Below are 27,618 nucleotides of genomic sequence, written 5' to 3' on the forward strand. Positions count from 1 at the left end.
AGCCGGCCACGCGTTCCGCGCAGGCGCAAACTGCTCCCAAAGCAAGAGTCTCTCCGCTCGTCGCCCCAATGTTGCGTCATCAGCCCGCGCCGAAATCGGAAGTGCAGCTCACGGCGCTGTTTCTTCCGGAGTCCTGGATCTGAGCAAGCGCTGTCTTATGCGTCATCATCCCGCGCAGGCACAGGAAGTGCCACACAGAGGGAACCCCTGTCGTTGTCTCGAATTCTGGGCCGGAGGCCGGCTATTGTGTCATGATTACGCGCCAACACAGAAAGTGACGATACTCCTGGCGCGCGCCGGTAGCTGTTTCTTCTCTGGCTCCGGGACCGGCGGCAGCGGCGGCGGCGTAGGGGTGAGTTCCGATTGGGCGGACCAGGTGTGGGAGCGCGGCGAGAACTGCGCACCGAGGTTTTTCTTCCGAGCAGGCCTCGGAGTGGGGCGGACGTGGGCCCAGGGGCGAGCGATACCCTCGCTTCCGCGGACAGTCTCATCCCGCACCGAACTTCGGGTGGTGGAGGCGGCGGGCCCAAACGCTCTCTGGAGCCACGTCTGCCAGGCTGAACCTCAAGTGTGCGTGACTGCACCCAAGGAGATAGCCCACTGCCCGGGTCGGGTGGCCTTGTTCGCGAGCACATCTCGGAGCGTCTCCCCGGTCTCAAGGTGCAGCTGTCCAGTGTGCTAGTGGCCTCACGTAGTCCATGTGGTCCTTCTAGCAGATTCTGACAGTAAAAGCAGTGTTTGATGAGTGGCAGGTCATGAGTTAAGAACCTTTCAATGGACGATCTTTAATCCGCGATCGATACTGTCACGTAGGTCGTGTTATTCTGGCTGTACAGAAGACTAAACTGAGGTGAATTACGTTACCTAAGACCGTACAAGAATGACAGAAACGAGATTTGATTTCAAGCGGTCATTTTTCAGAACTCATCACTCTTTTTTGTTGCCCATGCTATAGTGCAGTGACTGTTCACAAGCGCACTTCAGCCTGGAACTCCTGGGCTCAATTGGTCCTCCTATCTCAAGCTTGCAGAGTACCTAGAACTACAGGCCCTCGGGCCCTCGCCACCTTGCCCCTGGCTCACAACTTATCCTTCTTTTTTCCTTCCTTCCTTTTTTTTTTTTTTTTTTTTTTTTTAGACAGAGTCTTGTGCAGTGACGGGGCCTTGGCTCACTGGGACCTCCGCCTTTCGGATTCAAGCGATTCTTCTGCCTCAGCCTCCCGAGTAGCTGGGATTACAGGCACCTGCCACCACGCCCAGCTAAGTTTTGTGTTTTTAGTAGAGACAGGGGTTTCGCCGTGTTGGCCAGGCTGGTCTTGAACTCCTGACTTTGTGATCCACCTGCCTCAGCCTACTTTTTTTTTTTTTTAACCAAGTCTTACTTTGTCATCCAGGCTGGAGTGCAGTGGCGCAGTGTTGGCTCACCGCAGCCTGGACCTCTCTGATTCAAGTGATCCTCCTGCTTCTGCTCCCTAAGTAGCTAAGGATACAGGCACGCGCCACCACACTCGACTAATTTTTGTGTTTTCTGTAGAGATGAGGTTTTGCCATGTTGCCCAGGCTGGTCTTGAACTCCTGAGCTCAAGTGATCCATCCGTCTTGGCCTCCCAAAGTGCTAGGGTTACTGTCTTGAGCCACTGCGCTGGGCCACAACTTCTTATTCTTAATGAGGATTTATTCTGAATGCCTCAAAAGTGACCAGGTTCAAGTGTTCAGAAACAACAGAGCACCATAGCTTGCTGTGTCCTGATGTAGGCTGAATTATTTTTCTTTTTGCAGTGTTTTAACTCAAATGGGTGATGAAAAGGACTCTTGGAAAGTGAAAACTTTAGATGAAATTCTTCAGGAAAAGAAACGAAGGAAGGAACAAGAGGAGAAAGCAGAGATAAAACGCTTAAAAAATGTAAGCCATATTTTTTAAGTAAGTGGTTTTCTTAAAGGAGATTTAATTTCTTTGCCCTCATTTTTCCATTAGAACAACGCTTCTTCGGTGAAGTTCTTTTGTACTTCCAAATGTCACAGGTGAGCCCAAAATCTATTACAAAAATTAACAAAAACATTTAAATATTCAGTTGACATTAAAGGCAGATTTAACACACTAAAGCTGTATCTAGATTGAGCATACATGGAGAATAAAATACTTTGAATGTTAAGTCATTAGCAAAACTGGACTAATTTTTCTCATTTCATCATTAGTACATTCATAATACTATCTCTAAGTATTTTTAATATAGTGGGAACTTGCCTTGAAATTAATAGAAATATTTTACATCTTTCTTGGTTTGCGTAGTACTGTACTCAGGAAACCTTTTCAGGAATTTGATTAGAGGCGCTGGCAAAGTACCTCTTTTGCCAAGATTTGTAGCATCATTTGAGATGTTTGTGAGTACAGGGATACCTTGTTGTGTTAGACTTCACTTTATCGTGCTTCACAGATTTTGTAATTTTTCCAAATTAAAGGTTTGTAGCAAACTCTGCATGGCGCGTTTTTGCAAATAGCATGTGCTCACTTTGTTAGAGTTTTTAAATTTTTTTTTTTTTTTGGAGACGCCCAGGCTGTTGCTCTGGCTGAAGTGCGGTGGCACAATCTCAGCTCACTGCAAGCTCCACCTCCCGGGTTCACGCTATTCTCCTGCCTCAGCCTCCTGAGTAGCTGGGACTACAGGCACCCGCCAAATTTTTTGTATTTTTAGTAGATACGGGGTTTCTCCGTGGTCTCAATCTCCTGACCTTGTGATCCGCCCGCCTCGGCCTCCCAAAGTGCCAGGATTACAGGCATGAGCCACCATGCCCAGCTGAGTTTTATTTATTTATTTATTTATTTATTTTGAGACGGAGTCTCGCTCTGTTGCCCAGGCTGGAGTGCAGTGGCGCAATCTCGGCTCACTGTAAGCTCCGCCTCCCGGGTTCATGCCATTCTTCTGCCTCAGCCTCCTAAGTAGCTGGGACTACAGGCGCCCACCAATATACCTAGCTGATTTTTTGTATTTTTTACTAGAGATGGGGTCTCACCGTGTTAGCCAGGATGGTCTCAATCTCCTGACCTTGTGATCCACCTGCCTCAGCCTCCCAAAGTGCTAGGATTACAGACATGAGCCATCACGCCCAGCCTTTTTTTTTTTTTTTAGACAAGAGTCTTGCTCCATTGCCCAGGCTGGAGTGCAGTGGTGTGATCTTGGCTCATTGCCACCTCCGCCTCCTGGGTTCAAACGATTCTCCAGTCTCAGCCTCCCATGTAGTTGGGACTACGGGCGCCTGCCACCATGCTCGGCTAATTTTTGTGTTTTTAGTAGAGTTGGGCTTTTACTTTGTTGATCAGGCTGGTCTTGAACTCCTGACCTCAGGTGATCCACCTGCCTCAGCGTCCCAAAGTGCTGGGATTACAGGCGTGAGCCACCATGCCCGGCCTAAACCAAACTTTTATATGCAGTAGGAAACCAAACATTTGTGTGACTCACTTTATTGTGGTGTTCTGGAGCCAAACCCAGAATATCTCCAAGGTATGCCTGTACTATATGAGGTATCACAAAGTATTTGGTTTGTAGGATACGTCTTAAGATTCATTTTTGGCTCATATAAGCAACTAACATACTTGGCATAGAGTCTAATGTCTCTTGTCATATATGCTGTTTTTTAATTTCTCAAGTTTCAGAGTACAGAGAGTTGTAATTTTTTTTGTTTGTTTGTTTTGTTTTGTTTTTTGAGACAGAGTCTCACTCTGTCGCCCAGGCTGCAGTGCAGTGGCCGGATCTCAGCTCACTGCAAGCTCCGCCTCCCAGGTTTATGCCATTCTCCTGCCTCAGCCTCCCAAGTAGCTGGGACTACAGACGCCCGCCACCACGCCCAGCTAGTTTTTTGTATTTTTTTAGTAAAGACAGGGTTTCACCGTGTTAGCCAGGATGGTCTCGATCTCCTGACCTCGTGATCCGCCCGTCTCGGCCTCCCAAAGTGCTGGGATTACAGGCTTGAGCCACCGCGCCTGGCCAGTTGTTTATATTTTATAACACTGGCTCATTCAGAGTATATATGAAAGTTTGTTTTTGGATGTTGTCCAGGTTTGATTATTATTAAAAATACTTCTATCTATGAAGAAAAAAAAGGTATAAAGAAAATGATTAGCTTTATCTTTGCTTCTTAGTCTGATGACCGGGATTCCAAGCGGGATTCCCTTGAGGAGGGGGAGCTGAGAGATCACCGCATGGAGATCACAATAAGGAACTCCCCATACAGAAGAGAAGATTCTATGGAAGACAGGTGAGTGGATGTACGAAGTGCAAGAGCAAGCTGTACGCAGCATAGCCTTGCAGGTCCTTCCTAGGGTTACTGTGACAACTGCCTGCTGTTGTAACTACTGAGGGGTACTCTTGTTTTTTTGAGACAGAGTCTCGGAGTCTCGCTCTGTCGCCCGCCTGGGCTGGAGGCAGTGGTGCGATCTCCCCTCACTGCAAGCTCCGCCTTCTGGGTTCACACCATTCTCCCGCCTCACCCTCCCGAGTAGCTGGGACTACAGGCGACCGTCACCACACCCGGCTAATTTTCTGTATTTTTAGTAGAGACGGGGTTTCACCGTGTTAGGCAGGATGGTCTCAATCTCCTGACCTTGTGATCACCAGACTCAACCTCCCAAAATGCTGGGATTCCAGGCTTGAGCCACCGCGCCCGGCCAAGGTGTACTCTTTTCTAGAGTTACTGTGATGGGCATGCTGTTGTAACTGTTGAGGTTTGCTCTTTCCTAGGGTTACTGTGACACAGCATAACTAGTGAGATTTTTATGTCACAGTTGTGACTGATTCTCATGTGTTGTCTGTGGCCCTCCACACCATTGCCCCTTCTTCCTGTAAAGAACTTTGCCATGTGTTACAATGATGAATAAAATTTACTATATAGGATTTTGCGCAGGCCAGGTGCGGTGGCTCACGCCTGTAATCTCAGCACCTTTGGAGGCCAAGGCGGGCTGATCACCTGAGGTCAGGAGTTCGAGACCAGTCTGACCAACATGGTGAAACCCCGTCTTAAAAGGAAAAAAAGGCTGGACACGGTGGCTCATGCCTATAATCCCATCACTTTGGGAGGCCAAGGAAGGCAGATTTGGAGGTCAGGAGATCGAGACCATCCTGGCTAACACAGTGAAGCCCTGTCTCTACTAAAAATACAAAAAATTAGCCGAGTGTGGTGGCGGTGCCTGTAGTCCTGTAGCTACTCTGGAGGCTGAGGCAGGAGAATGGCGTGATCCCAGGAGGCGGAGCTTGCAGTGAGCCGAGATGGCGCTACTGCGCTCCAGCCTGGACGACAGAGCGAGACTCCATCTCAAAAAAAAAAAGACGCGGCCGGGCGCGGTGGCTCAAGCCTGTAATCCCAGCACTTTGGGAGGCCGAGACGGGCGGATCACGAGGTCAGGAGATCGAGACCATCCTGGCTAACATGGTGAAACCCCGTCTCTACTAAAAAATACAAAAAACTAGCCGGGCGACATGGCGGGCGCCTGTAGTCCCAGCTGCTTGGGAGGCTGAGGCAGGAGAATGGCGTAAACCCAGGAGGCGGAGCTTGCAGTGAGCTGAGACCCGGCCACTGCACTCCAGCCTGGGCGGCAGAGCGAGACTCCGTCTCAAAAAAAAAAAAAAAAAGACGCCTAAAGTTGGAGAGAGACTGTAATTTTTTAAATGATGTTTCAGCTTCGTTCCTATCTGAATCCTGCATTTTTCTGGGTTGAAGAAATCTCATAATAGCCTCATGTTTCTTTGCACTTTCTCAAGCGTGACACAGTGCTGTTGTGTTTTATTTCAGAGGAGAAGAAGATGATTCTTTGGCCATCAAACCACCCCAGCAAATGTCTCGGAAAGAAAAAGCTCATCACAGAAAAGATGAAAAGAGAAAAGAGAAACGTAGGCATCGTAGCCATTCAGCAGAAGGGGGTACAGAAGCATTTACTTTCTATGACATCATGTTCAAGTGCGGTTTCTTTCCTGTTCTTACTCTTCTGCCTTCCCCAGAGCACCATGGAAAACCTAGAGAGAGCAGACTCTAGCTGACAGCGTGCGTGTGTCACAGACCATTCGGGAGGGCTAGTCCTTTTTCCTCTGGGGTTTTCTCTCCCCCATTATATTGTTTGGGAGCAGTTTGTTTACATTTAAAATGCCCTTAATTCAACAAGTGTAGGAGAACAACACCCCCCAAAATGGGTATTTGGTCAAGTCCAGAGAATGGGTTTGGCTTGAGCAGTTGTTTGATCTCATACCAACATCAGGAGGTTCTTACAGGTGTTAGGAAAATTGGACCTGGAGCCTGATTTAAATCTTATTATTATAAATATACTTGATAAATTAATGTGGCTTCATTGCGCGGTATAGAAGCCTGCTGATAGCAAAGCTTTTTTCTGTAGTCTTTATGAGTAGTGATTTTTTTTATTATAAAACTAATAATTATAGTTTATTCAGCATAGAAAATTTTTAAAAGATGAATAATACGACCACGCACGGTGGCTCACACCTGTAATCCCAGCACTTTGGAAGGCTGAGGCGGGCAGATCACAAGGTCAGGAGATTGAGACCATCCTGGCGAACATGGTGAAACCCCGTCTCTACTAAAAAATACAAAAAATTAGCTAGGTGTGGTGGCGGGCGCTTGTAGTCCCAGCTACTTGGGAGGTGAGGCAGGAGAATGGCGTGAACCTGGGAGGCGGAGCTTGCAGTGAGCAGATATTACGCCAGTGCACTACAGCCTGGGCGACAGAGCAAGACTCCTTCTCAAAAAAAAAAAAAAAAAAAGATGAATATTACAATTCTGCTCTTCTGTGATAGCAGAATTGTTTTTCGTTTTTATTCTTTCTTTGTAATTACATGCTTGTTGCAGATAGTTTTCTATTTTCAAAGTTTTTTATTTTTATTTTTTTTTTATTTTTTTTATTTTTTTTTTATTTTTTATTTTTTTTGAGACGGAGTCTCACTCTATCACCCGGGCTGGAGTGCAGTGGCCGGATCTCAGCTCACTGCAAGCTCCGCCTCCCGGGTTTATGCCATTCTCCTGCCTCAGCCTCCTGAGTAGCTGGGACTACAGGCGCCCGCCACCTCGCCCAGCTAGTTTTTTGTATTTTTTAGTAGAGACGGGGTTTCACAGTGTTAGCCAGGATGGTCTCGATCTCCTGACCTCGTGATCCGCCCATCTCGGCCTCCCAAAGTGGTGGGATTACAGGCTTGAGCCACCGCGCCCGGCCCAAAGTTTTTTATTTAACATAAAATCATGATTATTCGGCTGGGTGCAGTGGCCCAGGCCTGTAATCCCAGCACTTTGGGAGGACAAGGATGGAGGATCATCTGAGCCCAGGAGTTCAAGACCAGCCTGGCTGATACAGTGAGACCCTGTCTCTTTTTAAAAAAAAAAAAAAAAAGATAGTTACTTAACGTTAGCATCATCATTTAAATATTTAATATTCTTGATTCAATTTCATTTTCATGTGTTTTTGTTGTTGTTGTTGTTTTTTGAGACGGAGTCTTACTCTTTCATCCAGGCTGGAGTGCAGTGGTGTGATTTTGGCTCACCGCAACCTCCGCCTCCCAGATTCAAGCGATTCTCCTGCCTCAGCCTCCTTTAGTAGCTGGGATTATAGGCGCCCACCACCATGCCTGGCTAATTTTTGTATTTTTAATACAGACAGGGTTTCACCATGTTGGCCAGGCTGGTCTTTTTTTTTGAGACGGAGTCTCACCCTGTCGCCCAGGCTGGAGTGCAGTGGCTGGATCTCAGCTCACTGCAAGCTCCCCCTCCCGGGTTTACGCCATTCTCCTGCCTCAGCCTCCCGAGTAGCTGGGACTACAGGCGCCCGCCACCTCGCCCGGCTAGTTTTTTGTATTTTTTAGTAGATACGGGGTTTCACTGGGTTAGCCAGGATGGTCTCGATCTCCTGACCTTGTGATCTGCCCGTCTTGGCCTCCCAAAGTGCTGGGATTACAGGCTTGAGCCACTGCGCCTGGCCCCAGGCTGGTCTTGAACTCCTGACCTCCGGTGATCCGCCCGCCTCAGCCTCCCAAAGTGCTGGGATTACATGCATGAGCCAGCATGCCCGGCCTCATGTGAAATTTTTGAAGTCAGGTTTCTTTGCATGACTCATTATTTCTCATTAGGGAAGCACGCTAGAGTGAAAGAAAAAGAAAGAGAGCACGAACGTCGGAAACGCCATCGAGAAGAACAGGATAAAGCTCGCCGGGAATGGGAAAGACAGAAGAGAAGGGAAATGGCAAGGGAGCATTCCAGGAGAGAGAGGTGAGCGGGCTGGGTCAGTTGAGGACTTTAATGAAAGGGTTGTGGTCGTGTGTCCCGTCACAGCAATGAAGAAGAATTTGGCAATAGAAGTCACATTTGGTGCAGAAGTGGTAGATAGAAACAGCACAGTGAACACTGGACGAGGCTGACCAAGAGAACTGTCCTGAGGGAGTGAGTTTTTACTGCATCTGGAAGTCAAGAACAGGGGTAATTTGACGGAGGGAAGACAATGAAGGGATCAGAAATCTGCACGTCCGGCTGGGTGCGGCGGCTCACGCCTGTAATCCCAGCACTTTAGGAGGCTGAGGTGGGAGGATCCCTCGAGCCTAGATGGTCAAGGCTGCAGTAAGCTGTGATTGCGCTACTGCACTCCAGCCTGGTTGACAGAGTGAGACTCTGTCTCAAAAAGAAAGAAGAAGGGGGATCCCAAAAACCTTGAAACAGTCTGGAAGTCGGGACACTGGACTCCTAGGACTCCTGGGCATTAGTCTGTCTGTTCGTTCCCCTTTATAAGCTCAGATTCATAAGAAAGAACATCGGGGTAGCCCCACATCTGTTTTATGAACCAGGAAAAAGGCTACAGGCCAGGTGCAAGCAGGCCCATCTCTGCCTTGAGAGTGAGTCCAGAGAAAGCTTGCAAGCTGCTTCAGGAAGGGAGGAGTCTGAAATGGAAGGGCGTGGGTGGCCCTTCCACTTCAGACTGGTTGCCAGCAGCCAGGGCAGGGTGCACAGCATGTAAAGATGATGAAAGGGCACTGGTTCTTGTTGATGCCAAAGAGTGTGGGAGACACTGAGGCCCAGAGGTCAAGGTCCAGGACCACTTGGGGGTGGGCAAGGTTTCAGTTGGCCAAGTTCCTGTTAGTGTATGAAACATTCATGTATGCCAAGCCCTGTGCCAGACACCAAGTGTGCCTTGTCCCATGAGAGTGGAGCTTGGGATAGAAGTGTGGAGGTTGGTAGATGAAATTTGGGCTGTCATTGATTTCCCAGAAGGGATAGACAGGAGAGTGAAGGAGCGAAAAGTGTTGGGGGCAGACTTGTGGGTAGGGCCAATTGAGATCAGCCAATCCAGAACTGGGTGTGGTAGCATATGCTACTTGGGAGGCCAAGGCCAGAGGACTGCATGAGGCCACCCTGGGCAACTAGGGAAACCTTGTCTCTGACAAAAAACAAACTGATAAGGATAATCTGAGAAGCACTGATGCTTGAAAAACTGCTGAGCTGTGGGTGAAAGCAGTAAGAATCTGACCTTCTGGCCTGAGAGCTGCTCCCTTTACTGCCTCCACCCTGCACTTGGGAAGCATGGGTTCCACTGGGACAGGGCAGCCGCAGGACCTGCAGTTTCCTTGCTGCCTTGGAAGGGGTTACTTTATTTATTTATTTATTTATTTATTTATTATTTTTTTGAGACGGAGTCTTGCTCTGCCACCCAGGCTGGAGTACAGTGGCCGGATCTCAGCTCACTGCAAGCTCCGCCTCCCGGGTTTACGCCATTCTCCTGCCTCAGCCTCCGAGTAGCTGGGACTACAGGCGCCCACCTCGTCGCCCGGCTAGTTTTTGTATTTTTAAGTAGAGACAGGGTTTCACCGTATTAGCCAGGAGGGTCTCGATCTCCTGACCTCGTGATCCGCCCGTCTCGGCCTCCCAAAGTGCTGGGATGACAGGCTTGAGCCACCGCGCCCGGCCCAGGGTTACTCAATTTAGAGCAGTGGGCAGTGGCCTTGCCCACCAGCATCCTCAGTGGAGGGAAGGAAAAAAGGCCAAGAGGTCGGCTAGAATGAAGCACAGGTTGGGAGCAACTGTGATCTAGCCAAAGACGCGCGGCAGAGACTGGAGAGCGCTCCAGCCGCCGCCCAGTTCTGACCAGCCCAGTTCTGACCAGCCCTGAGGATGCAGCTGTGTGAAAGGGCCTCACAGAAAATAGAAGCCGCCGCAGATGCGAATCAAGCCTGAACTTTCAGTGTGCTCCCTGTGCACACACATCCGTGGACCAAGGAAGCCTTACTGTGGCTTGAGGTATTTCAGCCCAGCCTCTTTCCAGTGCTGGCTCATTGCTAAGCTGTGCAGACACAGCGGTGACCCCTAGGAAGCCAAGGCTGAAAATTGAAATAGGCTTATGGGAAAGAATGGGGGTGGCCATGAGCCATGAGGGAGGCGGATTTCACAGACAACCAGACAGGCCTCAATGCTGGCAACTAAAGGGAAACCTTAGAATCCGGAATTGCTACAAATGTATTATCTAAAATACAAAGAAGTATGACAGTGTGACCCGTATTGAGGAAGAACATCAGCGGTAGAAACTGAGTGTCCAGATGTTGAATTTAGTACAGGCTTGGAAACAACTTGTCCATGGAGCAGTAGAAATTATCCATTCTTGGCCGGGTGCGGTGGCTCAAGCCTGTCATCCCAGCACTTTGGGAGGCCGAGGCGGGTGGATCACGAGGTCAGGAGATCGAGACCCTCCTGGCTAACAGGGTGAAACCCCGTCTCTACTAAAAATACAAAAAAAAAAACTAGCCGGGCGCAGTGGCGGCACCTGTAGTCCCAGCTACTCGGAGGCTGAGGCGGGAGAATGGCGGGAACCGGGGAGGCGGAGCTTGCAGTGAGCCGAGATCGCGTCACTGCACTCCAGCCTGGGCGACAGAGTGAGACTCCGTCTCAAAAAAAAAAAAAAAAAGAAAAGAAATTATCCATTCTGAAGAACAGAGAGAAAAAACAAGAAAAATGAACAGAGCCTTAGAAACCTATGGTACAACATTTGCGGTACCAAAACACGTTCCATGGAGGTTCCAGGAGAGAGGAAATATATTTTTTACAATAATGGTTAAAAGCTTCCCAAATTTGAATTAAAAAAAAAAAATCTGCACATTGAAGAGCGCAGGAAGTTTGAACTAGAATAAATACAAAGTCACATCATAGTCAAACTGGCAAAAGCCAAAGACAAAATGTTGAAAGGCCTCAGAGAAGAATGACCAATCCCATGAAAGCGGAGCTTCAATACCGCCAGCCGCTGACTACTTAGAAACAGTAGAGGCCAGAAGGCAGTGGAGTGGCGCACTCAAACTACTCAAAGAGAAGAACCGTCAGCCAGGAGTCAAAACGGTTCTACCCAAGCGAAAGGGAATGAAAGACAGCATTCCCTGGGAAGCAAAGACTGGTGAGGTTCATTGTTGGCGAGACCTGCCTTAAAGGAAACACTAAAGGAAGACCTTCAAGTTGAATGGAAATGACACCAGACGGTAACCTGAATCCTCAGGAAGGAAGGACAGGCACTGCAGATAGCAAGTGTAGCTTGACATCAATATCCTATAAATATCTCTCCTCATATCTTAGGTTTTACTGGAACTATGGTTGTATAGAATAATGACACGGTGTTGTCATGGTATATAACACAAATGGACTGCACAAAGAAGAGGGAATGAAGCTGTGTTACAACAGCTTTATGTTTTACTGGAATTCAGCTAGTATTGTGAGGCATACTGTGATCCCTAGAGCAGCCACTAAGAAAACAACTTTTTAAAAAGTAGAAATAACAAATTAAAATGGTATGGTATGCTAAACATATGTAATTTAAAATCAAAAAGGGAAGAATAAAAGAGACACGGAGCAAAGCAAAAAAAGTAAATCCAAGCGTGTGTGTAATTATATGACATGTGAAAGGTCTGTGCCCCAAACAGACGGGGCCGATTATCAGATAGAAAAGCAAGATCTAACTGTCTTCTGTCTGCTAGAGAACGGGAAAAGGTGCGGCATACAAACATCAGCGCTCCTAGGAGAGCTTGAATGGCTGTACTCATATCAGATAAAACATATGTTAAGAAATATTAGAGGCCGGGCGCGGTGGCTCAAGCCTGTAATCCCAGCACTTTGGGAGGCCGAGATGGGCGGATCACGAGGTCAGGAGATCGAGACCATCCTGGCTAACACGGTGAAACCCCGTCTCTACTAAAAAATACAAAAAAAAACTAGCCGGACGACGTGGCGGCGCCTGTAGTCCCAGCTACCCGGGAGGCTGAGGCAGGAGAATGGCATGAACCCGGGAGGCGGAGCTTGCAGTGAGCTGAGATCCGGCCACAGCACTCCAGCCTGGGTGACAGAGCGAGACTCCGTCTCAAAAAAAAAAAAAAAAAAAAAAAAAAAAAAAAAAAAAAGAAATATTAGAAACCAGCCTGGCCAACATGGTGAAACCCCATCTCTACTAAAAAATACAAAAATCAACGGGGTGTGGTGGCGGGCGCCTGTAGTCCCAGCTCCTCGGGAGGCTCAGGAGAATCGCTTGAACTAGTGAGATGGAGGTTGCAGTGAGCCGAGATTGCGCCCCTGCACTCCAGTCTGGGCGACAGAGCAAGACACTGTTTCAAAAAAAAAAGGCTATAGGCCGGACGCGGTGGCTCAAGCCTGTAATCCCAGCACTTTGGGAGGCTGAGACGGGCGGATCACGAGGTCAAGAGATCGAGGCCATCCTGGCTAACACGGTGAAACCCCGTCTCTACTAAAAAATACAAAAAACTAGCTGGGCGAGGTGGCAGACGCCTGTAGTCCCAGCTACTCGGGAGGCTGAGGCAGGAGAATGGCATAAACCCGGGAGGCGGAGCTTGCAGTGAGCTGAGATCCGGCCACTGCACTCCAGCCTGGGCGACAAGCGAGACTCCGTCTCAAAAAAAAAAAAAGGCTATAGAAACAACAAGGAGCAAGGATTTCACAGCCACAAAAAGGCCAATGCAGCAGGAAGAAACAGCAGTGACACATGTGAATGCATCTAACCACAGAGCCCAAAATCCGTGAAGCAAACACTGATTGAATGGAAAGAAATCCATCATTTATTAATTAGAGTTGGAAATGTCAGCCGGGCACGGTGGCTCGTGCCTGCAAACCCAGCACTTTGGGAGGCCGAGGTGGGCAGATCATCTGAGGTCAGGAGTTCGAGACCAGCCTGGCCAACATGGTAAAACCCTGTCTCTACTAAAAGTGCAAAAATTAGCCAAGCGTGCTGGCGGGCGCCTGTAACACCAGCTACTCGGGAGGCTGAGGCAGGAGAATTGCTTGAACCTGGGAGGGGGAGGTTGCAGTGAGCCGAGATTGTGCCATTGCACTACAAAAGAATTAAATTAGAAATTAACAACAGGAAGAAACCTGGGGAAATCTTCAAACGTTAGGAAATCTAACAACACAATTCTCAATAACCCATGGCTCATAGAAATAATTATAAGGAAAACAGAAAATATTTTGGAGTAAATAAAAAAACAATGTGGCCGGGCGCGGTGGCTCATGCCTGTAATCCCAACACTTAGGGAGGCCAATGTGGGCAGATCATGAGGTCAGATTGAGACCATCCTGGCTAGCACAGTGAAACTCCATCTCTACTAAAAATACAAAAAATTAGCCAGGCGTGGTGGCGGGCACCTGTAGTCCCAGCCACTTGGGAGGCTGAGGCAGGAACCCGGAAGGCGGAGCTTGCAGTGAGTGGAGATCAGGCCACTGCACTCTAGCCTGGGTGAGCAAGACTCTGTCAAGAAAAAAAAAGAAAAGAAAGTGTCAAAATTTAGAGATGCAGCTACAGCAATGCTTAGAGAAGGCACTTATGAGGTTGTTAGGTCATTAACCAAGGCTTTCTTCACCTGAAGAGATGAGAAGGCAGGAAAGCAGCAGACCCTGCCGTGCAGAAGCTGTGGAGACGGCAGAACAGTCGCCCGGAGTGCTGGGTCCTTGACTACAGGTGCCCATGAGGAACGGGGTTGGTGATGGAAATGCCGAAAACTGGCTCATGGTGACTGATGGTTGCAGAACTTCTTCAATTTGCTAGAAATCATTGGATTCAGTGGTTGAATTTTATGTGTCAGCTTTTATTTTGAAGTAGTTTAGGATTCACGAGAATTTGAAAGTAGCACCTGGAATCCTGAAAGCCTCCATCCAGCCTCCTCCAGCGGTGACATCCGATGTAGACCAGCATTGGCACAGTACTGTGCACTGCTAGACTGCAGGCCTTTTTCCATTGTTCCCATTTCTTAGGTGTGTTCGTTTCTTTTTTTTTTTTTTTTTTTTTTGAGACGGAGTCTTGCTCTGTTGCCCAGGCTGGAGTGCAGTGGCCGGATCTCAGCTCACTACAAGCTCCGCCTCCCGGGTTCACACCATTCTCCTGCCTCAGCCTCCGGAGTAGCTGGGACTACAGGCGCCCGCCACCTCGCCCGGCTAGTTTTTTGTATTTTTAGTAGAGACGGGGTTTCACCATGTTAGCCAGGATGGTCTCGATCTCCTGACCTCGTGATCCACCCGTCTCGGCCTCCCAAAGTGCTGGGATTACAGGCTTGAGCCACCGCGCCCGGCCTGGTGTGTTCGTTTCTCTGTGTGTATAGTGATACTTTTTTTTTTTTAAAGCATTTTTTTTTTTTTTTTTTTTTTTTTTTTGAGATGGAGTCTTGCTCTGTCACCCAGGCTGGAGTGCAGTGGCCGGATTTCAGCTCACTGCAAGCTCCACCTCCCAGGTTTACGCCATTCTCCTGCCTCAGCCTCCGGAGTAGCTGGAACTACAGGCGCCCGCCACCTCACCCGGCTAGTTTTTTGTATTTTTAGTAGAGACGGGGTTTCACCATGTTAGCCAGGATGGTCTCGATCTCCTGACCTCGTGATCCACCCGTCTCGGCCTCCCAAGTGCTGGGATTACAGGCTTGAGCCACCGCGCCCGGCCTGGTGTGTTCGTTTCTCTGTGTGTATAGTGATACTTTTTTTTTTTTAAAGCATTTTTTTTTTTTTTTTTTTTTTTTTTTTTGAGATGGAGTCTTGCTCTGTCACCCAGGCTGGAGTGCAGTGGCCGGATTTCAGCTCACTGCAAGCTCCACCTCCCAGGTTTACGCCATTCTCCTGCCTCAGCCTCCGGAGTAGCTGGGACTACAGGCGCCCGCCACCTCACCCGGCTAGTTTTTTGTATTTTTAGTAGAGACGGGGTTTCACTGTGTTAGCCAGGATGGTCTCGATCTCCTGACCTCGTGATCCGCCTGTCTCAGCCTCCCAAAGTGCTGGGATTACAGGCTTGAGCCACCGCGCCCGACTAAAGCATATTTTTCATATTGTATCTGGGCTTAACTCTAGAGGAACACGAAAAATTGACTCTCACGGATCAATGTTAGTTATTTGGCTGCTTTATGATGCAGCCAGCTGCAGATATTCGGTCACTCATAGCTCCTACATTCCCAATGACACCTTTTTAGGGAGCTTCCCCTGCCCTTCCCTTATCACGTTCGTGCCCACGTAGGTGGGAATTGGTCTGGGGTCCATGTGCCCAGACAATCCATTGAATCACAGGTAGCACTGGGGTCTCAGCCTGAGTCTGTGGCCTCATCTCCACTTTTCCTAACAGGCTTTTGTGCCTGTTTTTTTTTTTTTTTAAAGCCTATGCAGATTTATCTCATAGTTAATTTGGGTTTAAATTTGGTTGTCATACATACTTAAGGAAATTCTCGTGTTTTAGAGCTACTAAACAGAAATATGCTAGAACCAGTGGGGTGTCTTTTTGTTTGTTTTTCGAGACAAGGTCTCACTCCTGGTCAAGCAGTCCTCTCACCTCTGCCTCCTGAGTAGTTGGGATCCAGCGGTGCACACCACCATGCCCAGCTAGTTTGCTGATTTTTGTAGAGACGGGGTTTCACTACGTCTCCCAGACTACTCGTGTGACTCATTGGGGACAGAGCTCTCAGAATGTGTATATTGGCCGGCAAAGTGGCTCATGCCCGTAATTGCAGCACTGTGGGAAGCAGAGGCAGGAGGATCACTTGAGGCCAGGAGTTCAAGACCCTGTCTCTATTAAAAATGCAAAAATTAGCCTTGTGTGGTAACACACGCCTGTAATTCCAGCAACTCGGGTGGATGAGACAGGAGAATCGCTTGAACCCAGGAGGCGGAGGCTGCAGTGAGCCGAGATCGTGCCACCGCACTCCAGCCTGGGCAACTGAGCAAGACGCTGTCTCAAAAAAAAAAAGCGGCCGGGCGCGGTGGCTCACGCCTGTAATCCCAGGGCTTTGAAAGGCTGAGGCGGGTGGATCACGTGGTCAGGAGATGGCAACCATCCTGGCCAACATGGTAAAACCCCGTCTCTACTAAAAATACAAAAATTAGCTGGGAGTGGTGGGCACCTGTAGTCCCAGCTACTCCAGAGGCTGAGGCAGGAGAATCGCTTGAACCGGAAGGCGGAGGTTGCCGAGATTGCGCCACTGCACTCCAGCCTGGGGGACAGAGCGAGACTCCGTCCCAAAAAAAAGGAAAGTAAAAGAAAAACTCTCCATGTATCGAACTACATAGAAAGCCAGTTTACAAATTTGGGCAAAAACGCGATAGCAAGCTTTCTGTTGAGGGGGAATGATGGCGTGTGCCTCTTCCAGGGACCGCCTGGAGCAGTTAGAAAGGAAGCGGGAGCGGGAGCGCAAGATGCGGGAGCAGCAGAAGGAGCAGCGGGAGCAGAAGGAGCGCGAGCGGCGGGCGGAGGAGCGGCGCAAGGAGCGGGAGGCCCGCAGGGAAGGTAGGCGGCGCGGGGGCGGCTGTGCTCGGCGGACGCGTGTCTGCTGCCCCCTGGTGTCGGGCACTTGCTGTCACAGGCGGGTGCTTGGTTCCTGGGCTTGGTTTTGCCCCTGCTTTTGTTTTGGAGAGAGTTTTGCTGTTGTCACCCAAATGGAAGTGCAGTGGCGTGATCTGGGCTCCCTGCAACCTCTCCCTCCCGGGTTCAAGTGATTCTCCTGCCTCAGCCTCCCGAGTGGCAGGGATGACAGGCACCCGCCACCATGTTCAGCTAACTTTTTGTATTTTTAGTAGAGACAGGGTTTCACCATGTTGACCAGGCTTGTCTCGAACTCTTGACCTCAAGTGATCCACCTGCCTCGGCCTCCCAAAGTGTTGGGATTACAGGCCTGCCCCTGCCTTTTTATTTTTTTTTAAGACGGAGTCTCGCTCTGTCACCCAGGCTGGAGCACAGCGGTGCTATCTCAGCTCACTGCAACCTCCGCCTCCTGGGTTCAAGCAATTCTCCTGCCTCAGCCTTCGGAGTAGCTGGGTTTACAGACGCCCGCCAGCACGCCCAGCTAATTTTTGTATTTTTAGTGGAGACAGGGTTTCACCATATTGGCCAGGCTGGTCGCAGACTCCTGACATCAAGTGATCCGCCTGCCTCTACCTCTCCAAGTGCTAGGATTACAGGCATGAGCCACTGCAGCTGGCCACCCCTTCCTTTTTTATTTCCCCAGTTTTTAGAAACTGTGATAAAACATGTGTATTGTAAAATGTACCATCTTCACTATTTCAAGTGTAGAATTCAGTGGTGTTAATGCATTCACAGTGTTGTGCAACCATCCATCCACAGAACTCTCTTCTTGTAGAATTAACACCGTCCCCATCAAACAGCAACTTCCTGTCCCCAGCCCCGGCACACACCATCCCACTTTCTTTCAATTTGGCTGCTCAGGATGCCGCTTGTGAGTGGAATCGCAGTCATTGTCCTTTTGTGACCGGCTTACTCACTCAGCAAAGTCCTCGGGGGCGTCGTGCTGTGGTGGGGGTCGGAGGGCCCTTCCTTCTGCAGCCGTTGGAGGAGGAGGCAGTGGCGGCAGCGGCTTAGCCGCCTCACTGGGCTTTGTTACCTCTTGGCTTTACTGCCTCCCCCTCATTTTCCATGTAATTGTCTTGTGTTCAGTTGAGTTTTTGGTAGAGAAATGTTTAAATTGCTCTCTCATTTATGTTTTATATCTCTCGACTTTCTGATTACAGTGACGATTACACTGAACATCCTGCAGTTATAATGCACTAGTTTGAATTGAATGCCAAGTTAACTGCAGTAAAATACAAAAACTTGATTCGGGGAGTGTATATTCAGGGCAACTTAAATCTATGCTCCCAGGCTGCAGCCCTTTGAAATAAAAACACAATGAAGAAAACAAAAAACAAACTGCTTCTTTAGCAGTTCCACTCCCACTTGCTGTCGACATCACTAGATTACATTTATACATTGTCCATAAATGATGACGTCTTTATACGTTGCCCATAAATGATGATATCTTTATACATTGTCCATAAATGATGACATCTTTATGCATTGTCCATAAACTTAATAATCACTTTTTAAATGCATTAGCCTGTTAAACTATGTAGAAAACAAAAAGTGGAGTTAAAAATCATTGTCACAACGTAATGCTTTTTGACTAATAATTGCTGCTTTTTAAATGTGTTAATCTTTTAAGTTATATAGAAGATAAAAAGTAGAGTTCTGAAACACTGTTACAGTAATACGAGCTTTTATAGTTACCCACGTCCTCACCTTAATGGAGATCTTTATTTCTTCACCCAGCTTCCGGTTTCTGTCTCGCGTCCTTTCATTACACCCCACACAACTCCCTTTAGCTTATTCTTCAGGGCAGGTCTAGGTCTAGCAGTAATGAACTCCCTCTGCTTTTGTTTATCTGGGAATATCCTCATTTCTGTCTCACCTCTGAAGGAAAGTTGCTGGATACGTGGTTCTTGGTTGATAATTTTTTTGTTGTTTTGGGACAGAGTCTTGTTCTGTTGTCCGGGATGGAGTGCAGTGGAGCAATTATAGCTCACTGCAACCTCGAACTCCTGGGCACAAGTAATCTTCCCACCTCAGCCTCCCGCGTGGCTGGGACGACAGGCGTGTGGCACCACACTCGGCTCATTTTTCAGTAGAAACAAGGTCTGCCTGTATTGCCCAGGCTGCTCTTGAATTCCTGGGCTCAAGAAACCCTCATGCCTAGCGGACAGTTTTTCCTTTTCACTTACAATATTTCAGCCCATTGTCTTCTGGCCTCCAGAGTTTCTGGTGAGAACTCTGATGATCCTATTGAGGATCCCTTGGATGCTTTTAAGATTCTCTTTGGCTTTGGGTTTTCGTGTGGGTCTCTTGATTTCATTCTACCTGGAGTTCACTGAGCCTCTCTAATGTTTATATTCATGTTTTTCATCAAATGTGGGGGGTTTTAAGTAATTCTTCAGATACCCTCTCTGTTCCTCTCCTCCTTCCTGGACTCCCACGGATCTCTTGGGGTCCCCGAGGCCCCTGAGCACTGCTCACTTTTCTTCAGTCTCTTCTGCTTTTTCCTCAGACGACGTGATTTTATTGTTGTGTCTTCAGGCCCACCGATTATTTCCTCTGCCTGCTCCATCTGCCTGTGAGTTTCTATTGTGAATATTTACTTTTTAGTGTTTATTGTGAATATGTATTTATTAGCTCTGGAATTTCTCTCTGGTTTCTCATTGGATCTTCTGTCTCTGTTGATATTTCCGGCGTGTTCACATGTCATTTTCTTGACTTTCTCCACATCTTCCTTTTGTTCTCTGAGGAACTGAAGGTTAAGACAGTTCCTTAAGTCTTTGGGACATCTACCATCAGGTGATTTTCAGGAACGGTGTCTGTTGGCTTATTTTTTTCCCTCTGAATGGGACATACTCTCCTGTTTCTTTGTTTCTCTTGTGTTTTTCTTAGTCAAAAAAATGGACATTTGAATCTCATGATGCGTTTCTTCCTGGTCACCACTCAAGGGTGTGCACGTGCTGGTTTGGTCGTGCTGGGCTGTGTCTGGGGTCGGCCTGTTGTGGAAACTCGGGCTCTTCGGGGGTCTTTTCCAAGCCTGTGCCTCTCCCTGGCCATGTGCAGATGCTCTTTAACGTTCCCGCCAATACAGCTCTTTCTCATGTTCTTGTCCTGATGTGTCTGCCTCCTAAAGGGGGAAAAGAGAGAAATGAAGGGGGCAAAGGGGGACGTGGCGCTCATGCCCTGGAAGTACCTTCAGCCTGGGGGGCAGCCGTGGCTGCTGCCTCTTCATGCCTCTGGGGTGGGACGCGCAGTCATCACACTGACCTCGGGTGCGTGTGTCCGTCTGCCCATGTGTGTCCGTCTGCCCTCCTGGGTCTGGCAAGCTGCATGCAGGCTGCTGCCTCCAGGTTGGAGCTTTTTCTCCCTGGGCTTCTTAGCCTCTGACCCCGATGCCGTCAGCTCCGTGTGTGCACTGTGGGTGTGTCTGCCAGGTGTGGGTGTGGGAGACGAGGCAGCTGTGCCCGGGTGGGGCCTTTTGAGGAAGGCAGTGTTGCTAGTGCTATCTCCCTCTCTGCCCTGCACGCCAGTGTCCGCACATCACCGAACGATGAGAGAGGAGCACAGCGACAAAGTGAAAGCCAGCCACTGGGGTCGAAGCCCGCCCCGGCCGCCGCGGGAGCGGTTCGAGCTGGGAGACAGCCGGAAGCCAGGTGAGGCCAGGCCGGCGCCTGCGCAGAAGCCAGCACAGTGTGAGTCTTTTCTGGGGGGTGTTTGGCATACATTTGTAAGATTCATGTAATGAAAGCCCAGCTAAGTAATGTTTTCAGAAGAAAATGCTAGATGTGCTGGCTGAAGTCCTCTCGTGTTGTGAGAGAGACCGTGGGTGTCTGTGTGCGGCCAGGACACACGACGTGTGTTTATCCGCTGGAACCTTTGCCACTGGCCCCATTAGAGAAGTGGGGAAGCGTCTGTGGATAAGCTGGTTTCTTACCAAGCGGAGTTAATCATGCGAAAGGCACTAGTTTTGGGGTGGTGGTACCTTGTTTGTTTAAAAAGCATTTCCCCAAATTCACCTTTAATGGTTTATTTCATAAGTAAAAGAAGAGAAAATGGAAGAAAGAGACCTGCTGTCCGACTTACAGGACATCAGCGACAGTGAGAGGAAGACCAGCTCAGCCGAGTCCTCATCAGGTACCTGGAACCGCCTGGCCAAGGCCTTGACCACTGCTGCCAGGAAGGCCCAAGTTCACCCTCCGCTCTGCTGTCTTTCTACAGCGGAATCAGGCTCAGGTTCTGAGGAGGAAGAGGAGGAGGAGGAAGAGGAGGAGGAGGAAGGAAGCACCAGTGAAGAATCAGAGGAGGAGGAGGAGGAAGAGGAGGAGGAGGAGACCGGCAGCAACTCTGAGGAGGCGTCAGAGCAGTCTGCTGGTGAGTCACCGCGATGACTGTGTGAGGTGTTGTGACTTCACTGTAGTGTTAGAAACTGCAGAGAAATAGCTGGTGGGCGGGGGAGTTGAAACTCCCTTCTATCTAGGACTTTCTCAGGACACCTCCACATCTATTCTTTTGTTTGTTTTTTGAGACGGAATCTTGCTCTGTTGCCCAGGCTGGAGCGCAATGGCATGATCTCGGCTCACTGCAACCTCCGCCTCTCGGGTTCAAGTGATCCTTCTGCCTCAGCCTCCCAAGTAGCTGGGACTACAGGCGTGAGCCACCACACCCGGCTAATTTTTGTATTTTTAGTTGAGTCAGGGTTTCACCATGTTGGCCAGGCTGGTCTCGAACTCCTGACCTCAGGTGATCCACCTGCCTCAGCCTCCCACAGTGCTGGGACTACAGGCTGAGCCACCATGCCCGGCCTCCATGTCGATTCTTGGGAACACTTGTTGCTTTAGCTGAAGCGGAGCCCGCATCCTGCCTGTGGCAGCACTCACCCCAGTGCCGGTCTGAGCAGATGCCTCCTTTCTCTTGCAGAAGAAGTAAGTGAGGAAGAAATGAGTGAAGATGAAGAACGAGAAAATGAAAACCACCTCTTGGTTGGTAAGAGGCCTCCTTGGAGACAGCACCCTCCTTGTCTGTCTCCAAGTGCAGCGGCCCTCTCTTAAGACAGCCGGTCCTGCGAGGCATGGGGCACGCCAGGGGCTGGGAAGCTGCCTGATTCATTGGCCGCTCCAGTCTGTGCCGGTGGGGCCCGCGTTCCTCAGTGAGGCACAGTGCTAACCAAGGACGTCCTGTGTGCCTAGCAGGGCCGAGGAGCTGGGAAGCCCAGGCCCAGTTCCCCACAGGGGAGGCCAGTCAGATGGTGGCTCGGCCTGTCCCTGCAGAGTGGAGGCCTGGCCTGGCCTCCGGCCGGCAGTGAGGCTGTGTCTTCCGCCTGGGGGACATGGATCCAGGCGTGTCCCCTGCAGGACACCACGTACCTCCTCCCAGCTCAGCATCTGGGCTCTTTCTCAGCCGAGCCTGCCAGCGCTCCTAGGCCTTAGTGCCCTGGGTCCAGGGGGCGAGAGCCCAGCACCAGCACCTCCAGCAGGACACAGGGCAGCCCTGCCACGCGCTTCATGTCCCCGGGGCAGGAGGAGGTTCGTGATCCTTGCTTGTCCTAGCTTCATAATTAGGTTCAACTTTTCCAGTTCCAGAGTCACGGTTTGACCGAGATTCCGGGGAAAGTGAAGAAGCAGAGGAAGAAGTGGGTGAGGGGACGCCGCAGAGCAGCGCCCTGACAGAGGGTGACTACGTGCCCGACTCCCCCGCCCTGTCACCCATCGAGCTCAAGCAGGAGCTGCCCAAGTACCTGCCGGCCCTGCAGGTCAGGCCCTCCCCTCGCCCCAGGCCGCTGTCTGCATTGGCGGTTGGAGTTACCACAGGGGCTGAGCGAAGCCTGGCTCCCGTGTTGGCGTCTGTCTCCTCATAGGGCTGCTGGGCCCACCGGGGCAGTGAGGGCAGGCACAGCCGCCAGCCCCTCATGCTTCTGGGTCCTGCCTCTTTCTCATGCTGGACGGAACTGGGTGAACAGGAAGGTGCCCACAGCTTAGAAGGCAGGCAGCCTGGGCGTGCGGCTGCTCTGCTGTCACTGCCACCCGAGCTGTGCCCTCCTCCGCACTGGAGAACAGTGCCCTCCTCTTGACCCCTGCGTGGGTGGGTTATGTAGGCACCAAGGCCTTGTTACCAGCATCTGTGCAGGGCTTGGATGGTAGCTGCGGGAGTCAGTGTAGATGTGTGTGGCCAGAAGCCTTTTGTTCAGGCAGCTATCAATGAGGCAGGATATTGCTTGGAGCGGTTTGGAAGGGACAGGCCTGAGAAGGTGCCAGTGGCCTCGGGGGCCTGGGAGACCGGCACTGGGCCCCCTCCTTGGTGCCTGTGGGTGGAGACGTTCTCTCTGGCACATGCAGCAGGCCTCTGTCGACTGCTCTATGCATTGTGAGCGCCTCTGCCCCTTAGTGTTCCTGAGCACAGGCGTTGGGCCACAGGCCACCCCGAGTACGTGACATCCGGCCTGGGCACCAGCCCCAAGGTACACCCGGGGGAGGTGCCCTGGCATGGGGCGCCATGCTGCACCTGGCAGGTAGTGCCCGTCCTCATTGTCGTCCTGGTACAAGCAGGGGGCACACCCAGTTTGACAGGGACACTCTCTGGATGGCCTTTTTTTTTGAGACTGGGTCTGGTTGTGTCGCCCAGGCTGGAGTGGAGTGGCTTAATCATAGCTCACTGCAGCCTACACCTCCCAGGCTCAGACAATCTTCCCATCTCAGCCTCCTGAGTAGCTAGAACTACAGGCACAAGCCACCATGCCTGGCTAAGTTTTTAATTTTGTAGAAAACAGTTTGGGCCGGGCACAGTGGCTCACGCCTATAATCCCAACACTTTGGGAGGCCGAGGTGGTGGGTGGATCACGAGGTCAGGAGTTCGAGACCAGCCTGACCAACATGGTGAAACCCCATCTCTACTAAAAATACAAAAATTAGCTGGGCGTGGTGGCGCGTGCCTGTAATCCCACCTACTCAGGAGGCTGAGGCAGGAGAATCGCTCGAACCCAGGAGGTGGAGGTTGCAGTGAGCCGAGATCTCGCCATTGTACTCCAGCCTGGGTGATAGAGCGAGACTCCATCTCAAAAAAGAAAAAAAAAAAAAAGAAAACAGAGTCTTGCTGTGTTGGCGAGGCTGGTCTTGAACTCCTGGGCTCAAGCAATCCTCCTGCCTTGCCCTCCCGAAGTGCTGGAGTTACAGGCCTGAGCCCTCACGCCCGGCTGGGATGGCCTTTTGTTCACACTGGTTTTGTTTCATAATAAAGTGTCACATGGTCTTGCAAGGAAACAGACTTTGAGAACTGAGCTGCTCCCGGCCCTACTCCCTGCCAGTCCCACAGCTCTGTCCTGCACCCGCCCTGCGCCATGCCCGTGGACGCAGCCGCCCTCCTTCCAGCTGGCATGGCCACTGAGACCTCACATAGCCGCTCCCTCCCCAGGGCTGCCGGAGCGTCGAGGAGTTCCAGTGCCTGAACAGGATTGAGGAGGGCACTTATGGAGTGGTCTACAGAGCAAAAGATAAGAAAACAGGTGGGTGGAGTCCCAGCTCACCCCACAAAGACAAGGGGAAGTGGGGCAGGGCCTGGCCGCCCGAGAGGTCCTGCCTCAGCTGAGCAGCTACTGGAGGTTGGACCTCTCAGCGTCTCTAGAAGCCAGAGGTCAGCCTGGCCCTGGGGCTTTGCCACTCCCTTGCAGTAGCAGGCGGCCTGCCCGGCAGAGCCAAGACCCAGCGTGTGGAGTGGTCTGCGCCAGGGCTGGTCTGCAGGTTTGCATTCCCAGCGTCCCGCCCAGCGGGCATGTGAGCCGGGGACTCTGTTGGGGAGTCAGCCACTGGGATCCCAGGTAAGACCAGCTCTGTTGGGGAAGTTGACATGGAGTCAGCGTGGCCGCTGGGATCCCAGGTGGCTGTAGGTGGCTGTAGGTGGCTGTGGGTGTCCGTGGTGCATTGAGAGTGGGGAAGCCGTTGGTCCGTGGGTGTTGCCATGACCTCGGCTGGGCCGTTCTCCTGGTGCCCACGTGCCTCCACCTAGAATGAGGTCCCCCACCGTGAAGCACTTTGGGCACTGCCTGTGATCCTCCCTGAGCAAGTCCACTGTCGGTGCTGTGATTTTGAGAATGCCTCTCAGTGCCGTCTGTTTTCTTCCCAGATGAAATTGTGGCTCTGAAGCGGCTGAAGATGGAGAAGGAGAAGGAGGGCTTCCCGATCACGTCGCTGAGGGAGATCAACACCATCCTCAAGGCCCAGCATCCCAACATCGTCACCGTCAGAGTGAGCCTGGCCCGACCGCGCACAGCCTGGGTGGAAGGCTTTTCCGGCGGCCCCATGGGGTCCTGGGGCTGGTGCTTCCTACACTCCCCGCGCTTAGCGAAGCCCTTCGCAGACCACACAGAAGCAAGCATTCGCCCCCCGGGCGGCACTGGAGGCCCTTACCGTCCCTCCGCATCTGCACCCGGGTTCGGGGGGTGGCAGGGGTTGGGGGGCCCTGAGGTGCCCAGCACCCACAGAGCCATGCCCTGCAGGAGATCGTGGTGGGCAGCAACATGGACAAGATCTACATCGTGATGAACTACGTGGAGCACGACCTCAAGAGCCTGATGGAGACCATGAAGCAGCCCTTCCTGCCAGGTACAGCGCACCCCAGGCCTCTTAGCACACAAGCGGGAGCAGGGCCCTGGTCACCCCCGCGGTGACACTGCTGCAGGGAGGGCCAGCTGCATCCACAGGGAAAGCCCTGAGAAGCCTGTGCTGCTGCTGAGGCGAGTGGGCCACCCTAGATGCCCTGGGCAGAGGGCGGTCGGGTCCACATGGGAGCCTGTCTCCCTCCCTCCCAGGGGAGGTGAAGACCCTGATGATCCAGCTGCTGCGGGGGGTGAAGCACCTGCACGACAACTGGATCCTGCACCGTGACCTCAAGACGTCCAACTTGCTGCTGAGCCACGCTGGCATCCTCAAGGTGAGCCCCCCCTCCCCCAGCGGCCCATCCCAGGGAGACCTGCCCGGGCCGCCCACAGCGCCCGTCTGTGCTTGCAGGTGGGTGACTTCGGGCTGGCGCGGGAGTACGGGTCTCCTCTGAAGGCCTACACCCCGGTCGTGGTGACCCTGTGGTACCGCGCCCCAGAGCTGCTGCTTGGTGCCAAGGTGAGTCCTGGGCATCTGAGAGCCTCCCCTGCCCCCCACACAGTCTCCCACAGCTCCGTGGGCCCTGGCCCTCCTGAGCGCCTCTCCTGTCCTCTTAGGAATACTCCACGGCCGTCGACATGTGGTCGGTGGGCTGCATCTTCGGGGAGCTGCTGACTCAGAAGCCTCTGTTCCCCGGGAAGTCGGACATCGATCAGATCAACAAAGTGTTCAAGGTGGGTCTGGGCCCCGCTGCAGGTGTGCTGTGGGGTTGTGCAGGAGCTGCAGGAATTGGGCTGGGGGCACGCAGGTGCTGGGTTGAGATGGGGACCGGGGCCACCGAGAGCCCTCCTGGTGGCTTGTCTTCTCTGCTGGGACACAGGTGCCAACACCATGGGCCACGTGGCGTGGCTGTTGAAACACCTCTGTCTTTCAGGACCTGGGGACCCCCAGTGAAAAAATCTGGCCCGGCTACAACGAGCTGCCAGCAGTGAAGAAGATGACCTTCAGCGAGTACCCCTACAACAACCTCCGCAAGCGCTTCGGGGCCCTGCTCTCAGACCAGGGCTTCGACCTTATGAACAAGTGAGCCCAGTGCAGCCGGGCGGCGGGAGGTCCCGAGCCATAGGGGTGGCTTCCCGGTCCCAGGCCCACCTGCTGGCTCACCACTTTCCAGAACTGTTCTGGTACCTGGTGCCCCATGCCCTGAGCCCTGTCCCAACACAGCCCATCTCTGGGGGACCCAGTGGAGCGCTCAAGCACCTCCTGGGCCTCTGGGCCTCTCCCCCCAGGTTCCTGACCTACTTTCCCGGGAGGAGGATCAGCGCTGAGGATGGCCTCAAGCACGAGTATTTCCGCGAGACTCCCCTCCCCATCGATCCTTCCATGTTCCCCACGTGGCCCGCCAAGAGTGAGCAGCAGCGTGTGAAGCGGGGCACCAGCCCGAGGCCCCCTGAGGGAGGCCTGGGCTACAGCCAGCTGGTGAGGGGCCTGGCTGGTGGGGCGTGCCCACAGGTGGGGCTGGCTCGGGCAGGGTCCTCACGGTAGCCGACTCGTCCTAGGGCGACGACGACCTGAAGGAGACAGGCTTCCACCTTACCACCACGAACCAGGGGGCCTCAGCTGCGGGCCCCGGCTTCAGCCTCAAGTTCTGAAGGTCATAGTGGACCCCTTCATGGGGAGAACTCAGCCGGGACCGCAGCCGCGGCTGCTGCGGCTGGAGCTGCCACGAGACTCAGAACTCCTCATCCTATTTCGTGTTCCATGTTTTGTTTTTGTATTTTGGTTTGTAAATTTGTAGAATTAAATCATTTTCCTTGTTGTGGAGGAAAGAGCTATGTTTTCAGGTCTCCCTGACTTGCCCAGGGAGGAGAGGGTGGGCCTCTGCGGGCACCTACTTGGGGCAGCACAAACCCCCACACACCCTCTCCCACTCGACACACCGGGCTGGCTGGGCAGTGATTTGGAAAGGAGCGGGTGGGGGGTCGGGTCGATTATATGATCTTTGGAGCTGGAGACCTGTTTCTGTGTTGGGATGAGTGATGCTTTCCTGCCCCAACTCGCTCGTCCAGACCAGCCCTGTCCACACAGGCCCCCGGCCCCCAACCCCCAGCCCCAGGTTTTCTGGCAGCCTCAGCAGGTTTTTATACAAGGTTGTTACGAGTTTTAAAATGTATTAAAATATTCTTGGAGGAAA

General features: G+C 51.6%; 1 protein-coding gene across 13 annotated transcripts; it reads left to right on the forward strand.

The window, feature by feature from the left end:
* The first annotated feature begins 26 nt into the window (after positions 1–26).
* Positions 27–27,618, forward strand: CDK11B (cyclin dependent kinase 11B). 13 transcript variants are annotated; one of them, XM_033228721.1, is made up of 21 exons: positions 191–352; positions 1,779–1,902; positions 1,975–2,021; positions 4,138–4,253; positions 5,784–5,881; positions 8,117–8,255; positions 16,628–16,764; positions 20,370–20,531; positions 20,878–20,973; positions 21,058–21,210; positions 21,757–21,822; positions 22,413–22,588; positions 24,244–24,334; positions 24,952–25,073; positions 25,325–25,430; positions 25,637–25,758; positions 25,836–25,943; positions 26,042–26,158; positions 26,359–26,507; positions 26,714–26,903; positions 26,984–27,618. In XM_033228721.1, exons 3-21 carry the CDS (start codon positions 2,013–2,015, stop codon positions 27,074–27,076), a joined length of 2,250 nt encoding a protein of 749 aa, XP_033084612.1. In that variant the 5' UTR covers positions 191–352; positions 1,779–1,902; positions 1,975–2,012; the 3' UTR covers positions 27,077–27,618. The 13 variants fall into 13 exon arrangements, with proteins under 13 accessions (XP_033084604.1, XP_033084608.1, XP_033084607.1 ...); XM_033228715.1 differs by lacking the exon at positions 1,975–2,021 and adding an exon at positions 1,138–1,258 and having other exon boundaries at positions 192–352; positions 5,784–5,911; XM_033228714.1 differs by lacking the exon at positions 1,975–2,021 and adding an exon at positions 1,142–1,258 and having other exon boundaries at positions 192–352; positions 5,784–5,911.

The sequence above is a fragment of the Trachypithecus francoisi genome, unplaced genomic scaffold (assembly GCF_009764315.1).
Source record: "Trachypithecus francoisi isolate TF-2019V2 unplaced genomic scaffold, Tfra_2.0 Lachesis_group12, whole genome shotgun sequence".
In the NCBI taxonomy this organism is placed as follows: Eukaryota; Metazoa; Chordata; class Mammalia; order Primates; family Cercopithecidae; genus Trachypithecus; species Trachypithecus francoisi.

Bases quoted from the DNA above. Each gene is read 5' to 3' on its own strand.
- CDK11B (XM_033228713.1), top strand. From the start codon at position 1,792: ATGGGTGATGAAAAGGACTCTTGGAAAGTGAAAACTTTAGATGAAATT. The intron at 8,256-16,627 runs GTGAGCGGGCTG...TGCCTCTTCCAG, and splicing joins GAGCATTCCAGGAGAGAGAG to GGACCGCCTGGAGCAGTTAG. The intron at 25,759-25,835 runs GTGAGCCCCCCC...CTGTGCTTGCAG, and splicing joins GCCACGCTGGCATCCTCAAG to GTGGGTGACTTCGGGCTGGC.